Source organism: Gadus macrocephalus, chromosome 3, assembly GCF_031168955.1.
Source record: "Gadus macrocephalus chromosome 3, ASM3116895v1".
In the NCBI taxonomy this organism is placed as follows: Eukaryota; Metazoa; Chordata; class Actinopteri; order Gadiformes; family Gadidae; genus Gadus; species Gadus macrocephalus.
This window is the reverse complement of record NC_082384.1, coordinates 6,198,470-6,216,103: the sequence shown is the minus strand read 5'-3', so window position 1 is coordinate 6,216,103 and position 17,634 is coordinate 6,198,470. Positions and strand designations below refer to the sequence as shown.

The window sequence follows — 17,634 nt, the reverse complement described above, 5'->3', positions numbered from 1 at the left end:
TTACAGGAAAGACTTTAACCACACCCTGCAGTTACCGCGGTGTGTCTGGGAGCTCTGGCCCAGGAAAGACCCAGAGATCTGCATCATCATAATGGACAGGGAGAATGGGTTGCCAGTGGCATCGCATTACATTACATCATAGAATCGACATAAACCCAGGGCTGGACTGGCCATGTGGCCGACCATACAACAATATTTTTTATTTTTTTTGTATGGCAGGCTCAATCAAATCTTTAAACCCCTCCCTCTTTGGGCACAGTGTCTCTGGTGCATCTGCAATAAAAGAGTCCCAAAATGAATAAGACAAAATGCAAACCGGAACTTGTATTAACTAATTGACTAAATGGAAATGAACCAAAATTATTGTCATGGTGGGATATATATTCTCTCCCTCCTTTTGAATTGTTAAATAAACGTTGGCTGTGGTTTATTTGTAGCTGTTTTTCTTTACCTCGCTCCTCCCTGTATAACCCGCTGTAGATAGGTGTGCTATAAAGTGAGTTATATTAATACAGTGTAGTGCCTCAGGGCATTACAGGGCCCTTCAGCTGCTGGGAGACTAAAATCTCCCACCCGCCTTTGTTTTTTGGCCCCAGTCTATATAAGAGTGACGTTACACTTTATCTCTCTCTCTCTCTCTCTCTCTCTCTCTCTCTCTCTCTCTCTCTCTCTCTCTCTCTCTCTCTCTCTCTCTCTCTCTCTCTCTCTCTCTCTCTCTCTCTCTCTCTCTGTCTCTCTCTCTAATTTGATTTAGTTAGCTTACGGAAAGGTCTGTACAAATAACAAATAGCTAATTCTCTGGTTTGGGAAAGCAGGTTGTGGGTGGGGCAGGTGGAGAGGTTGAGAGCAGGATGAAATGCATATAGTAATTATTTGATAGTGTTCTGAATAACTTTCTACTTCTATCTTGACAATTTACAATTATTGTTTCAATGTGATGAAGATACAGTTGGTAGATATTTTGACGGAGCAGGTTTGCTTTTGGTACGTGGATTTTTGGGGACCAGGGAGGGATGACAAGCCACTTATATTCAGGTATACAAACATGGCTTCTGTAGATGGAAGCAAGTGTGAATCACACCTGTTGCAGCATAGATCCCCTTTCTCAGTGATGAACTAATGTTCCTTTTTTCTTTTCATCATCAGTGTCATTAGTTCAATCAACAGTTATTCCATGAGTATGCACTATAAGCAAAGAAACCATTTATAAGGCATTAAAACAGTGGGCCACCTAGTAGGCTGCAGCTGTAACAGAGGTTATGTTTGTCTGCTTTGTATGGTATTCAGACTACTGGAACCTACAGATTACAGTGAGTAGTGCCGCTGAACCCCAAAGATAGTGGTGAAATCATGCAGAGTCATTTGAATCACTGGTCTCATAAGGCCAGCAGCAGAATTGTTGCTGCAGTGCAGATTAGGGGTGGGACAAAATATCCATACGTCGATGATATCGTCGCCCTTCTTCTCGCAATACGAGAATCGATACACTGGCGCCAAACATCAACATATATTTTTGTTATTTTTAAGAATTTCTTTTGCATTTATGCTTTATTGTTATGCTTTATGAGTTAGACAGGAAATATCGCCCCAAATATCAATATTAAAATAAGGCGCAGATTTCCCTGCTCCTCGAGGTGGCGCTCAACACATCAAGGAAACATGAACGGAAGTTAACCAACCAAAGACGAGTGTCTTAAAAACTCAGTTTGGTCCAGCACTTTACCGTTTCATTGTAATTTTGTCTTAATCTTTAGACATATATCATGATGTATCGTCATAGGTTTGTCGAACAATATATTGATTATTACAGAATCGCTGTTTCGCAATATAATCGGTATCGCGTGCCATGTACTGTGTATCGTATCATGAGGTAGCCTGTGATTCCCCCCCCTAGTGCAGATGCAGTGTCATGAGCTAGCTTATAGTTAAGACAGAAAGGGGAGACCACACACAGAAAGTTAACTGAAGCATTTATTAAGCAACGATAATAACTATTGAGAAATAAAGATAAACAACGTACATCAGTATTATCAGTTATGTCTGTGGTGTATTGGTGCGTATGAGTAGTGTAGTGCAGTGTATCAGCTCAATATAAGGAACAAAAGCCCTGCTGTCCTGGTAGGCTCAGAGAGTGAGATGGCCTAGGCAGCCATCTTATATAAATGAGGAGGAGCCTGATTGGAATGGAGATCAGGTGTGTTGCAACCAGGCCCCCAGGATAGGCGCATACTTCCGCAATCCACCAGTGCTCAGAGGCCAAGCCTGGTATTGCAGCTGTTTATGCTGGCTGTGGACGGGGGTCCGTCATTTCATGTGGCCCAGAAGTAGATATCGCCGTCCACTCCAATACAAGTGGGGAACAGGATTGTGTCTCCGCAAAAAATGTCTGGATATCAATCAAAGTCTCATAATTACCTTCATGCCATGTCCTAAAAAAATGTAAGTTTTTTCTTTCCTTAACGCCACCTCAAGCGTTTTATTAGCCGTTATCTCGCTGGGGAAGAGGGGTGTGCAGCTGAAAGGAGTCGTAGTGAAGCAAATGGCATCCGAGAGGGCCTAGTTCAGTGCTCCGTTTTTTGGACTGGTTCATCTGCTGCTCAATAACTCTCACAGACCTCTGCTTGCAATCATTGTGATTCATCATGTATTGATCCATTTATTCAAAAGATCCAAAGACAAAGAAGCGGTGCATTACGGTATCAGTTCTATATTTCTGCATCCGGTACGTCACGGACTAGGTCACGTGTCTTGGCCACATAACGCGGAAGCAAATCGCTCCTGTATGATGCCCTGCGCCACTGAGCAGTTTCCATAGGAATGAATGGGCGGCCATTTTCGGTCTGTGGTCCATCCTTTAATATGTCCATGGTTGCAACTCCTGCTGCCACACCGGCGACACGCCTCCACAATCCCCTGCACAACAATCCCCTGTATAGCCAACTAGAGCAGGGTCATCACAGCAGCATTAATCTCACTAGTTCGAACTCAAACAGGACGAGGTAATGTGGCTGATGGAAGGATTTTGAGGCTTCAATAACATTATTCAAACCAATGCATAGGTACTTACATACAGACAGACAGACAGACAGACAGAGAGACATGCATACACGGTATGAACAAATATTAGCATGTTGACTCTGTACACATACTGGTGAAGACACAATGGTCTCCGTGTCATTAATAACTGTCTATCACGGCATCTTAATGGTCCAGATAAAAGCTTCCCCGTCAATAAAATGGAAGACAGGCCATTAACTCCACGAGTCCATCAGGAACATAGCAGTCCAATGGGAAACAGGAGCTCTGATTAGCACTCCATGGGTTGTTATCTGAGCCCTGTAGACACGCACACACGCACACGCATACATATACACACAATCACATACATATCCACACACACATACATAGACACACACACACACACACACACAAACACACATACATATACACACACATAAAAAACACACACATACATACACACACACACACACACATACATATACACACATAAAACACACACACACACACACACACACACACACACACACACACACACACACACACACATACACACACACACACACAAGTATATAAACATGTGAATGCACTGAGAGGGATGGCTACCATATTGATCAGCTTTTTGCTGATCAATATCTCTCTTTAACATCTTTAAATGGATGCATTTGTTGCGTCTATATGAAATGCATCGCACAGATGAAACTTCACTTTGGTGCAGAGATTAACGCTGCACTCATGACTATTTAAGCGTGCGTTAAGGTTAATTTCCTTCCATTTTCATGGTGGTTTCCTGTGCACAGAGAGAGGAATGTGCCACACTTCAGGGCATGGGATGCGGCCAGTTATCAATCAGATTGTTGATGGATTGTGATCCGACCATGATGAGAGCCATCTGGCGCATCTTTTTTTCATCCAACAGTACAGACCGTGTCACTTTGTGACCAAAACTCAGCAAGCTAGCCATCAAAGTGTGCACGTGTGTGTTTGCTTGTTATTTTAATTATTATTATATTATTATTATAACATTGATATAATAATATAATATAATAATTATTAATAGTTATTAAGCTCCATGAATGTCTGCATTGACAAAAGTGACAACTATGTCATGGATGATATGGTAATGATGATACTGAACATTGAGGATTCTACATCTGTGTTTATGTTTTGGTTTTCTCTGCGCGGATGGTGTTTCATCAGCAGAGGGTGCTATAAGTGAGAAAGAGAGATAGTGTTTTCTCTAGCATTGGACAAAGGACCTTTAATCACGGAACCCATCGGCTATCGTCTGATGACCATTTAGCATACATAGGCAGATGAATGTTTAGAGAGATTACTGGGCCTCTTCTCTTCAGAGAACTAGACCTGGGTGGGATTGCCTGTGTCTCGCTCTTCTTAGACTCAACCCCCATGGCCAATGTGTCTAAAATGAAGAGTGAGGAGCCTGTGAGGTCATAATTTAATTATATTGAACAGTATTGTCTCACCTAAACCTTATTATACACAAATAAAAAAATATTACCATTTAAGTTTATTTATTTATGCATCAGTAGTGAACCTGAAGAATGTGTATTTGCCTCCCGGTTGAACAAACTAAATAACCACTGCATTACACTTTATCAATAACCATATTCGGCCATGTTTCTCAATAGAGCCGATGACGCTGTGTCACTGGTGGCTGAGGCTGTGGAATAACATGTGAGCCTCAATGTGTACTAGAAATAGATAGACAGGGTGTGTGTGTGTGTGTGTGTGTGTGTGTGTGTGTGTGTGTGTGTGTGTGTGTGTGTGTGTGTGTGTGTGTGTGTGTGTGTGTGTGTGTGTGTGTGTGTGTGTGTGTGTTGTGTGCGTGTGGTGTGTGGTGTGTGGTGTGTGGTGTGTGGTATGTGGTGTGTGGGTGTGTGCATGCGTACGTGCACCATTAGAGTATGTGCCTTAATTCTGCCCCTCCTTGCTCAGGGTCAGTGTGTGCCCCATACTAGTTCTGCAGGCACTTACATCCCTCCTTTCCTCCCTTGCACCATCTTTCTCTCCCCTCCCTCTCTTTCCCTCCCTCCCCCATCCCTGTCCATTTAGCTCTCTCTCTCTCTCTCTCTCTCTCTCTCTCTCTCTCTCGCTCTCTCTCTCTCTCTCTCTCTCTCTCTCTCCCTACCACTCCCCTCCCAGTCCCTTTGTCCCACCCTCTCCATTTCTCTCTCTCTCTCTCCCTTCCTCTCCCTTTCCCTCCCTCTCTCTCTCTCACTCGTCATCCTTCGCTCTTCCCTTCCTCCCATCGCCCTTCAAGCTACAATTCTGTTTCTCCCTGATCATTCCTGAATGGCTGTCCCTCCAACTCTTGGAGCCTCATTCTTCTGCTTAATTTTGCTCTTTCCTTTGTTGATGCAGAATGCATCTCCTCCTTTCCTCTCTTTGTGTGGGACACTGATGATAGTACACATACCGGTACATAGTTTAGTATGGATAGCATACACAGTGCAGTCATTATAGTACACATAGCACAGTAGGGGTAACAAACAGTTCAGTAGGGATATAACACAGAACAGCGATGATGGTACACATAATACAGAAGTACTGTGTGGATGGCATAGTACAGCCATGACAGTACACCATAGTTGTATACGACCACCGCCCTAGCATTTAAGGTTTGTTGCTAATGAGAGAAACACCTTTTTTTTGTTTGTCCGTTCCGAATTTGCCACACGCCACTTGACTTCACGAGGTCTAAATTAAACCCAAATGCAAAGAAAATAACCATAACATCTGTTTTTGTGCTCAAAATAATAGATGATTACTAGATTTACAAAAAGTGTATCGCTCTCTCTCTAGATCCAGGACTTCCACTTCAATTTCTACACTTCCTCTTCACAATTCACACCTTTACTCAAGGATAGTGGATAGTACATGTAGTAGGCCTACAGTGATGATAGTGCACACAGTATAGTTTGGATATTAAAAACAGTAGGCCTACAGTGATGATGGTACACATCAAATAGGGTTGATAGGACATATAGTAGGCCTACAGAGATGATGGTACACATACTATAGTGTGGATAGTACATATAGTAGGCCTACAGTGATGATGGTACACATAGTATAGTGTGGTATTACATATAGTAGGCCTGCAGTGATGATAGTACACATGGTATAGTGTACAATGATGATGGTACACATACCAGCGACAGTGCCTGTGGCTTCTGGGTGGTTGTTGGCAGGGAGCTTACCTTAAATCCCTCACACTCGACCTCCACTGTTCACACAAACGTAAGCCATACATGACGTGAGTGTGTGTGTGCGTGTGTGTGTGTTTGTGGAGTCACACACACACACACACACACACACACGCACGCGCGCGCGTGCACACACACACACACACTCGTCATACAGATGTGCAAACCCTAATGACTCATTGTGGAGTATTACACGTACTACACATGATGTGCATGTGCTTTGTGGACGGATGTCAGAGCCGTACAGCAGCTTTCTAGGTTGATGATAAAGCAGAGGTTGTGGTGGTGATCTCTAAAGCTGGGAGCAGAGGAACGAGGGACCAGAGGAAGCTGGGCAGCGCTGGGTTTTCCCACGTTGATTTTTGAATGAAATATTCAGGAGAGGAATTCAACACATACGATCACATGCGTGGAATGGTTTGAACTTGTTTTTTTTTCTCTGTCTGCGCTGACATAAAACAAATCTAGACTTCGTCTAAGGAATTTTCATCATTGATCCTAGTCGTCACGTTTCAGTTGGAGTCAGTGAAACAGTGACATTGCTCATTCTGTCAAAGCCAATTGGATCTATTTGCCTCTTTTTTTTAACAAAACATTTAGTCAACTTTGAGTTTGGTAACGAACAGCACAACTTGAGAGAGAGACTGACAAAGGAAGTGACAAGAGAGATACAGAGAGAGAGACTAGATTAGTGATCACATTACCCAGCGCTATGGCGCACGCTGCGGCTCACCTGAAGAAGGCTCGTGAGCTGGAGCATCCCCCCGAGTACATCGCCCTGCAGAAGGCCAGGGAGAGGAGGAGACGCCAGCGGGAGAGGGCTGAGCGCAAGCGGCAGGTACAACGTGCACATGACTACACATGGTATACAACGACCACACATAGTATGCTACAATGTGCACATTACTAAACATAGTGTAACGCAATGTACACATGACTGCACATAGTATAGAACAATGTACACATGACTACACATAGTGTTACACAATGTACACATGACTACACATAGTTTCCAACTAAACCGTTTTTTGGGAAACATTTCTGAACAGTTTCCCACAAAGCGGTTAGTAATTTCCAGTTCATCTTCAATGCAGCTATCTGTTACATATTTGGGGTGAGGAGGATGGGGCTGTCACTATGGTTCTTATGTACCCTCGTGATCCCATTGGGACCTCCACTGTGACGAGGATAATGGGTTACCCATTTACATTTAGGGGATTTTGCTGGCGCTTTTATCCAAAGTGGCTTACAACCATTCATTCACACATCGACACACCGACGGCAGAGTCAACCAGGCAAAGGCGACAGCCAGCTCGTCAGGAGCAGTCAGGGTGAGGCTCCGGGACACCCAGCTAGGAGGAGCAGGGGATCGAACTCGTAACCTTCCGGTTACCAGCCAACCCGCTCTACCTCCTGATCTAGTGCCGCCCCCGCAGCACATGTCTGCAGCTGTACTGAGGGGGGGATTAACAGTACAGGGTTAGGGTTAGGGTTGTCCCGGCTGCTGTTCTCCCGGTTCCATTATGGTGCATTCGGGGAAGTCATTAGCGAGATGAGGGAATGGCAGATGACAGCTGGGCTCATGTGATGAGGTATTAGGAAGCAGTGTGCACTACTGTTTGTGTGTGTTTGTGCCGAACAGGATCTCCATTGATGGGATTGGACTTAAATACATATCAAGAAAAGTACCCTTAATGGATGAATTGTAATAAATCATGGATAATGTAAAGGCTATTCGCACATAAATATATTTTGTTTCACCTCAGCTGCTCAGTTTTCATAATATGAGATAATTTGAAATTCTGTTTCTATCTCTGTTGTTATACAGTTTAATCCAGTGTGGAGTTTTTCATTACAGCGGAGTCAAGTCAGCGGACAGAGATCAGATCATGCACAGATACCAGGGGTGGTAATTACGTGACTATAGACCACATTATACATAATCCGCACTCTCCCACAACTAAGGCCATAGTAACGAATGCCCAATTTAAAGGATATCAAATCATATCTGAAGGCCCCCACGTGTTGCTGACAGTTGAAAAGGCTCACAAAGACCCTCTTTAGATTTGCATTTTATTTCAAGTTGTCAAGATGTTTAGATCTCTCTGCGATTGGCAGGATAGTGTTGAAGATGACATGCTGTGACCATTTATCATGTGGATGCCAGGCAATATTTTCCTAGGTCGCATAGGTGCAAGTAAAGAATTATAAATGGATTATCCCCAAACAATGTAGCCTAATAGTGGCGATGCGCCTCCATGTTACATTTTAAATGGGGCTTTCGTGATGAAGACATTTATTTCCTGAAACTGTCAAATTGGTGTATTGGAATCACGCTTCAAAAAGCCAAGCTGCATTATCACGTAGGTGTGTGGAGGAAGTCTGTGTCTCTCGGATCTGGTCTCAGTCCGAGTCCGACTCCATTACGGCAGAGCTTCAGTGTTAACGGGTCACACACCAGACGAGCCACGGAGCGAAATTTCAATGAAATGTCACAGCCACACTGGAGCTATTCAACAGCATGCAAATAAATGCGCTATTCTATAGAAATTCTGAATCTGATTATATTAGCCAATTAGCCTGTTCTAATTAGTGGGTAAATTGTTAAACCTGTTTCTGCCAGTGGGGGATTACCATTAGGTGAATATTTTCAAGAAGTCACAAACTTCTTGAAAGGTATTTGTATAGATATACGGGGCATAATCACCGCACGGCAGTACCGTCGCCGTCCAATATAGGCCGCACAACCTTAGTTTGTCAAAAGAATGTGTGGCGAACCGTAATCACGCGGCCTTATTCGCGTGATTACAGTTCCAGCTTCTGATTCTTCAATTCTATCTGAGATCCGCGAGGCAGAAGGTCTGGTTGGATAGACAATCTGAAAAGATTTCTTAAGAAAGTGAGCATCAACACACACATGCGCACGCACACACATACACGCACACAATATTCATCACTGTTACTTTAATATGCTACTTTGTAAGATTCTCGTATTTCATCAACCTCAAGAAGTAAAATGGTTCTATGACATTCCTGGTGGTGTTCAGCTGCTGAGCACCCCACCCTGGGCTAGACCCGGTCAGGGTAGGGGGTCTCCTGGAACCCTGTTGGGGGTAAAAATAGCCGGCTTGAGAGATGCCTGCTTTTGCATTGGCTGGGCCAGGCTTTTATGACCTCAGTTGTCACAGAGAGAGAGTGAGAGAGAGAGAGAGAGAGATACAGAGAGAGAGAGAGATACAGAGAGAAAGAGAGAGAGACAGTGAGATAGATACAGAGAGCGATAGAGAGAGAGATACAGAGAGAGTGATTAGCTGGGGAGCTGAGATCTTGACTCGGCATTGAAAAGAATGGAAGAGACAGGATGCAGCGTTGGGGCCGTTTATGAATTGGATTTGGCAAAGAAGATATCAGAGCATTAATGAGCCTTAGTGCATTCCATATTAAGACATTTACCTTAAAACCATATTAAGGATCATACAAAGCAGATGTTTCGCTTTTAAAATAGCTTCAACTTGCGAGTTGGTGTTTTTTATAATAAACATTATTTTGGAATTGCTTTAGCATTGTTTTGGTTAGGGCACCCATGGGTAACTCAGTAGGTTGTAAGGCCTGTACTTTAGATAAAACACTAGCCAGCATCGGGAGTGACTTGGAATTAAACCTGGAAGGCGACCACCATGGGGCTGCTGATTCTGGATATGAAGCTTATGATGGACTGGTGAGACACAATCACAGAGAGAGAGAGAGAGAGAGAGAGAGAGAGAGAGAGAGAGAGAGAGAGAGAGAGAGAGAGAGAGAGAGAGAGAGAGAGAGAGAGAGAGAGAGAGAGAGAGAGAGAGAGAGAGAGAGAGAGAGAGAGAGAGAGAGAGAGAGAGAGAGAGAGAGAGAGAGAGAGAGAGAGAGAGAGAGAGAGAGAGAGAGAGAGAGAGAGAGAGAGAGAGAGAGAGAGAGAGAGAGAGAGAGAGAGAGAGAGAGAACAAACTTTGTTGTATTTCCCTACTCTGTTTGTGTGGGCATCTATTGTGCACTGTTATCCTTGACACCAAATAATGCTACAGAGGGATTCATAGTCCTGGTCGACTGCACTGACTAACTCACCAATAACTAACTCATCAATCCTTGTCCACACACAGTAAACACTAAAGCATGTGCCTAATAAAACATGTCAGACCTGACCATGTGACCTTAAACATTGTGATCAATCTCTGTTGTATATACGACATAGATAGGATGATATGAAACCTTTACACATGATCATTTACATTCTCTTTATCTCTTGGAATACTGAAGTATATGGAGCTGCTTTTGTGTTTATGTATGTAGGTAGGTATGTGTGTATGTGTGTGTGTATGATTTTATGTGTGTATACAATCATGTACACAAATATGTTCCCTTCAGCTGTCTCCATGGTCTGAAGTCTTCATGTGTGGTATTTAATGAGCTGAGTATTGATCTGAATGTCGATGTATCACTCGGCACCAGCTGCTGTCTTATTGATGTGTCACAGGAAATGGGTTTTCATATCACTCAGCGAGTTCATGAGCAAGAGCAGATTACTTGTGTAATTCATATCTTCTGATTGATTCCAATACAATCATGCTTTTAAAATATGTAGATTAGAACAACATTAGTGTAATACTAAACCTCTATCAGTTATGGTTACATAAAAATGTATTATTTTGTTCCAAACGAGAACAGAATATTCTGAAGCAATTTAGACTTTTGCATGTAAATCCACGAAAAAAAAAATTGTATGTTAGAAATATCTATCAATGTATGTATAATATGATCAATCAATCATGCAATCAATCAATCATTTAATAAATTAATTCCTCAAACTCCTCTTCCAGCTCGACTGGTGCCAACACATGCTATGTTTGCTTGACCTGTACACAGCTAAAATAGGTGTTGGATGTTTGTGTTTTATTTAACCTTCATACCGTTGTCTTCTGTTTCTGTCCTTGCAGTCGGACAGCAACACCAGCTTTCTGCGTGCTGCCAGGGCAGGGAACCTCGACAAAGTCCTGGAGTTTCTGAAAGGGGGAGTGGACATCAGCACCTGTAATCAGGTACTTCATTAGACACTATATGGAAAGACTTCCCATGTTGTCTAGTGTTTTATAATGAGACGGATTGATAAACGGACAAATTCATGCATTGATCTCCGGCATACCTGGTATTCCATGAACCTATATTACTGGGGAGTCTGTTAAATTGTTAGAACATGTTTGACATTTGGTTTAAAAATACCAAAACAAAGATGATAGCCAAGAAACCATGGCAAAAGGGACTAACATATTTATCAGTTATGCTTCACATAAATGTGTCTCAATCTTCTCTATGGTTTCTCGATGGCCTCTAGAATTAACACATTTGTCACGGCTTGCACAGGGACCTGAACCCAAACGCAGAGATCAGAACTTAGAGTGGTGCTAAAAGGACAATTTACTTCACGGAAACAGGGAGACAGAAAATAACGGGGGAAGATAGTAAAGATCTTAAACACATGGAACACAGGTGAAAATAATTACTAACTAAAACAGGGGAGAAACATGACACTAACGAGACAAGCAAAAAACTGTTGGAGCATCTCCAAGCGTTCCTCCAGGCTGCGGTGGAGACTGAGGCTACGTTTACACATGGCCGGCTATTTTAGTTTATACTAACCTGTGCCGTCAGGACATTCCAAAACTTTAGGTGGCAGTGTAACGAGATGCTCAAGCCCACGTTAGCCAATCAGAATCCCAAATCGCACTTTTGGCGCAGGTGCAAGTTCTGGCGCATAATATGGCGTTGGTTGCCTAAAACTCAGTTCTTTTCAGTTTACATGCAAACAGGCAACCAAAGTTTTCCAAAATCTCCACTCTGGCCAGAGTCTTTTAGAAAAAAAACATTTTTAGAGGCAAATTCTCTGTTTGCGTGTAAAAGAAGGGTACAAACAAAGGGAAATGTCTCAGTTATTCAAATTAACCATGTACGTGGAAACAGGGTTTGAATAGGAACAGTACGCGGGTCAGGAACAGGACTAGGACGGTCAGGAACAGGGCTAGGAACGTCAGGCACTGGGCTAGGAACGTCACGAACACAACTTGTCAGCTCAGGCACAGGACTAGCCCGTTCAGGCCTGGGAACAGGGATAGGTAGCTCCCGAACAGTGGTGTATGTATGTTGTATGTGTGTGTATTTGTGTAAGAGTGTGTCTGTGAATACTACTAATAATAATAATAATAATACATTTAATTTAGAGGCGCCTTTCAAGACACCCAAGGTCACCTTACAGAGCATATAGTCATCATAAATCGTTTAAAAAAAACAAGACATTGTGGAAAAAATAAATAAATAAACATAATTAAGAAATAAATAAAACTAAAACAAGACAAAACAAAACAAACAAACAATCAAAACAGTGATCAGTTAGACGTTGTGTGCGAGTTTGAACAGGTGAGTTTTGAGTTGTGACTTGAAGGTTAATATCTACATGCTCACATGTACACACACATACATACATGCAAACATGCAAATTGGTAATCATTTGGATCCTTATTGATAATTTTTACAAAACAATTATCAATAATCAAAGTCTGCCCTCTGCACCCTTGTTAATTGTGTGATGACTTATTCAGAGACTCGGGCCAACGAGCATGTTCACAAGCTCTTTCCTCCTCGTTCATGTTTTGTTGGGGTTGTTTCTCCCGCTCTGTAGTGTTGGGAGCGTATACGGAGTGTGTGGTGACTCAGGGATCCTAGGCAGCCACCGCAGAGCAGCCAGGCACAGGAGAATGTTGAGTGCTGTGTCACTCCTGCATTGTGCACAACCCCAGTGTCAGCAAAAAGTGCACAACATGACTCCTCCGTAAGCTGCCTCTGCTCTAAGCTCCCTTTCCCTCCAAGCCCCAACCAGGCAGCCACAACCCACTGTCCCAATACCCTGCCCCGGACACTCTGGGCTCGCACCTGCTGGGTTTCCTCTTTGGTTCTCTGACCAGCGTCATAAAGCTGTCTCCACCACCTACCCTACCACCCCCACCGCAACCCCCACCACCCCCACATTCCACTCACATGTTTAGTTTGGCCAACAAGCCAATTTGAATAGTAAGCTACACCAACTATCCACACAATGTAAACCTGCTGTGTTGTTGAGTTCCTGAGATAAAGTATTGTCAGATGTAGGTATGGATATATCACTGAGGGTTTTCATGTCCACATAATCAGAAATTGGGGAACTAGGAGGAACAGGTAATTGATCCTGTAACTTCTTAGCAAATTAGCGGGTTATTGTATGACCAAAAAATAAATCCCATAAAATCTATGAGATTAACCACTACATAATTGTTATATTATCTATGGTGGTGGTTCTCCAATGGGGGTACGCATACCCCCATTTGAGTACTGCAGGGGGTATTTAGAAATGTCAGTTTGATCTGAACCTGGGGAGAAATTTGCCAACAGTTGCAATAAGCACAGGCTCATGTTTCACACTAAATTGTGACTATTTGCTCCCTTTTCATGTTCATGTTTACACTGCCAAACAGAACGCACATACATTATTTATGTTAATTACATATTTTTTTCTCCCCAAAAAAATTGGTGCAATTGAAGGGGTACTCAGATGGAAAAAATATCTAGTACATAGTTTTGAGAACCACTGATCTATGGCATATATCAGGGGTTTTCAAAATTTGAGTGTGTGTGGACCACCTTTTATAATCAAGAATTTTCGCGGACCACCGCGAAAATACACATAATAAAATATGTCTACACACAGTCCTACCTGAATTACCCGCACCTCTTAATAGGCATATAAAAGCACTAAAAGTAACAAAGCATCAGTACAACAGGCTTGTTAAAAGAACGTTTACTGCACACAACGGCTGACGGCTATTTAATGTATTTATTTAAAGTGCCCGAGGGCATAATCAGATTAATTTGAACACCAGGCTTTTATCCATAGCAATGATAATGGAATATTAAATATGTACAGTAATCACAAACGAACTGAATTGAACTGAACTGGATAAAGTCAAATATCAAATCTCCTCAAAGTTCTCAACATACAGGCTGGGAGTTTGTCCAAGTAACATATGCAAAACATTTCAGAAACGGAAGACCAAGAAACTTACTGGCAATTAAAATAATTATAGGCCCTATTTCTTCCATTTATAATTCAAAACAAATTGTTTCAGATATACACTGCCTATATATAAAGGCTATGCATGTGATGTGATCACGAACTCTGGCCCTATACACATTTAATGAAAACACAGTAGCCCTACTCCTTGTTAAAAATAATAAAAAAATAAAAAAGTCAAATTAATTTAGTTAATATTAATTTACAAAAACATAGGTTTTTATTAAAAACAAAAGAACAACTAGCCTAAACAAATGCTCTCCTAATGAGATGGATGATGTTGCTTTGCAGACGTTAATTTTTGTATGTCAGGTTCCAGTAATGAGTAATGCCTCAATCTGAGATTTGGTTCATTATTAAGTCTGTTCCGATATTTTGTCTTCAACATGACCAGGGAGGAAAATCCTGATTCACAGATAGAGATGGGAATTGATGGAATTGAAGTATTTCACGTTTCCGATTCCGATTCCGAATCTGCTTATCGATCCGATTCCTTATCGTTTCTCTTATCGATTCTCATTGGGTGAGAAAGAAGTACAAAAGTGTTTGTTTGTATTAAATCTCTTTAATATCTGATCAGAAGTGCGTCCAGTATTAGGAAATTGTACATTTCCAAATCAATTGGTCTGGACAAAAAAATATATGTTTGGCTTTTTAAGCCCAAATGCCATCATTATGTGCCATAAAACTAAAAACACAGAATGCAAACAGTCAAGTAAGAGCTTGTGCCTTTTGGAATACTAACAGTGCTCATTTGCAATCAACTTGTAACAAAATTCAACTGACATAAACAAAATGAAGTATTGATTAGACAGATATTTATTAGATGGGCCTACCTAATAAACCGTTGGATCACACAAGACCGGAAACCATAGCAACGCCGGTAAATAAACCCCAAAAAGCCCAATCCCTATGAGAGCTCCCCACGCTACGGCCATCCGGAAGCGCACAGAGCTGTTGGCCGTGATATATACAATTATAATATATTATATACTATTATATATAGAGCTCCGGGAGTCGCAAACGGCAACAATCACTTTCTCCTCCATGCTGCAGTTCACCCCGGACTGCACTGCACCGAGTTTGACGGTTGAACACTGATTGGCTGTTACGTTACGCATGTCACTCAGTTGTCACGCTGTTGAACGCTGATTGGCTGTCTACTCGCAAAATTTGCGTCAAAGTTGAAATATTTCAACTCCAGCGAATTTGTCGCGGCACAAATCCTCGTGAACTCGCTCGCCTGTGCACGGAGAAAGTGTGGCGCGACAAATCAAAACTTGTTAAGCAGGCTTGCTAATGATTCCAAAGAAATCGGTTGACTCGGCACCGGTTCTGAACAAGAACCGGTTCTCGATTCCCATCCCTATTCACAGAGGTAAGTGGTTGGAAAAGGCACAAGCAGCTTCAGGGCTTTGTCGGAAAGTTTGGGGTATTCCTTGGCAACTTTCAGCCAAAGGGCAGGCAGGCATCTCTCAGAAAAGTCCATTTTCAAAGCAGTGTCACAGGACAGTTCGGCCAGGCTGTCTTGCTCTCTGGAGGTGACGTTTGTCATTGAGTGTAGTCATCATGGATGGCACACAAATTTCTTATCCAGTTCGCTGTTGTGTCGGGGGCTAGGAAATAATACCATAGCTGCGTTCTCAGCAGGTGCAAGTGCTGTCTGATGTCATCTTGCACAGAACTTGAAAGGTGTATGTCTGAGCTGTCTAAAAAATCGGAACGATTTGGAAATGAGTCATAGTTTGCGTCCTCCACGCTTCGCCCACATCCCCATCTTCTTGTTGCTCCGATCTTGCGTGTGAAAAATAGTAACAGCCTTCCCCTGTAGACTCCTATTTAGTACATTCAAGTGCTCAAAAATGTCTGACAGATATACCAACTTTCCAAGCCAGTCTGCATCATTAAATCGGCCAGAGAGGTCGAACTTGCTCTCAAGTAGGAACAGTCTCACCTCATCTCGCAACTCGTAAAGACGTGCAAGCACCTTCCTTCTTGACAGCCACCGGACCTCGGTATGGAGCAGCAATTGTCCGTGCTCACTGCCCATCTCGTCGCATAAAACTGAAAACAGTCTTGAATTCAGTGAACGGGCCTTGATGAAATTGACAGTTTTCACTGCTTCAGCCAGAACAGTTTTGAGATCAGTAGGCATTCTTTTGGATGCGAGGGCCTCTCTGTGTATGCTGAAGTGCATAGATTTCGCTTGCAGAGCAACTGCTTGCACACGTTTAGCAAGGCCGCTGTGTTGGCCTATCATCGCTGCTGCCCCGTCTGTGCTTATTCCCAAGCATCTTGGCCAATCAATTCCACGTTCTGTGATGACACCGTTCAACATATGTTGAACGGTTGTTTGCAAAAGTGAAAGTCCTCCTCTATTTCTCTGTTGTGTTCATACCTTATGTAGGCGAGCAGGTGGGCAAGGTTAGCTATATCGGTTGACTCGTCTTACTGAAGAGCAAATAACCCACTGGCTTTGATCCGCAATATTAGTTGTTTGTTCACTGATGGCCATCTCCTCAATTCTGTGCTGCACAGTGTTGTCTGACAATGGAATGAAGTCCCTTTGCCTTCTGGCTTTGTCACCCACCATTACACCCACAGTCTCTTTAATTGCTGGCAACATCACCTCCTCCCCGAGTGTATGTGGCATGCCTTTTTTCGCAATGAGTCGGGACAACCGGTACGAGTCTTCCACTGCTTTAGCAGTAGCACCGCCGGTAGATGTCGATTGAATTACCTTCTTGCTTGTGCGGTATACCTGGAGCTTGCTTTTAAAAAAATCGACTGGCTTGGACTTGATGCCGGTGAAGATTTGCAGGTTTCATGCACTCATTAGCCAGTCCCTCATAGTAACAAACACGCAATGGCTGGTCTTCGGGGCCAGTGTAGGTGAATCCTAATTCTAAGTAGCTTTTCCAGTATTTTCTTTTCACCCTCCTTTTCTTTGTTTCCTTGTGAGGAATCTGGCTTGTAGATGCCTCCGACTCACTGTCAATCTCTTTATTGTTGGTAACCTCTGACTCTTTTCTCTGCCACCCACCGATCCATCATGTGGTTCTGAGCACTGAATTACAAAGTTCCCTCCTAGCCACTGCACCAAATATTCTGGAACGTTCTAATCTTTGCCTATTTTAGTAATCACATAATACCTTCAATTTAATTTAAATTGTATATCATACATACATATATTTTTGAGGAGGGCATTAACCCGGCAGGTTGCCCGCCAACTTGTCGGTTGTACTTGCTGGTGCTGACTGA

General features: G+C 42.7%; 1 protein-coding gene across 23 annotated transcripts in view; it reads left to right on the top strand.

The window, feature by feature from the left end:
* Positions 1-17,634, top strand: part of LOC132453835 (ankyrin-2-like) — a 90,389-nt gene that overhangs the window by 10,531 nt on the left and 62,224 nt on the right. For 7 of the 23 annotated variants that reach the window (XM_060046836.1, XM_060046850.1, XM_060046831.1 and 4 more), the window contains exons 1-2: positions 9,495-9,963; positions 11,213-11,314. In XM_060046836.1, the coding sequence (XP_059902819.1) occupies positions 9,829-9,963; positions 11,213-11,314 (237 nt within the window). In that variant the 5' untranslated portion in view covers positions 9,495-9,828. Of the gene's footprint in view, positions 1-6,460; positions 7,084-9,487; positions 9,964-11,212; positions 11,315-17,634 lie in introns of those variants that run through there. The other 16 variants (XM_060046852.1, XM_060046838.1, XM_060046846.1 and 13 more) reach the window with 7 other exon arrangements.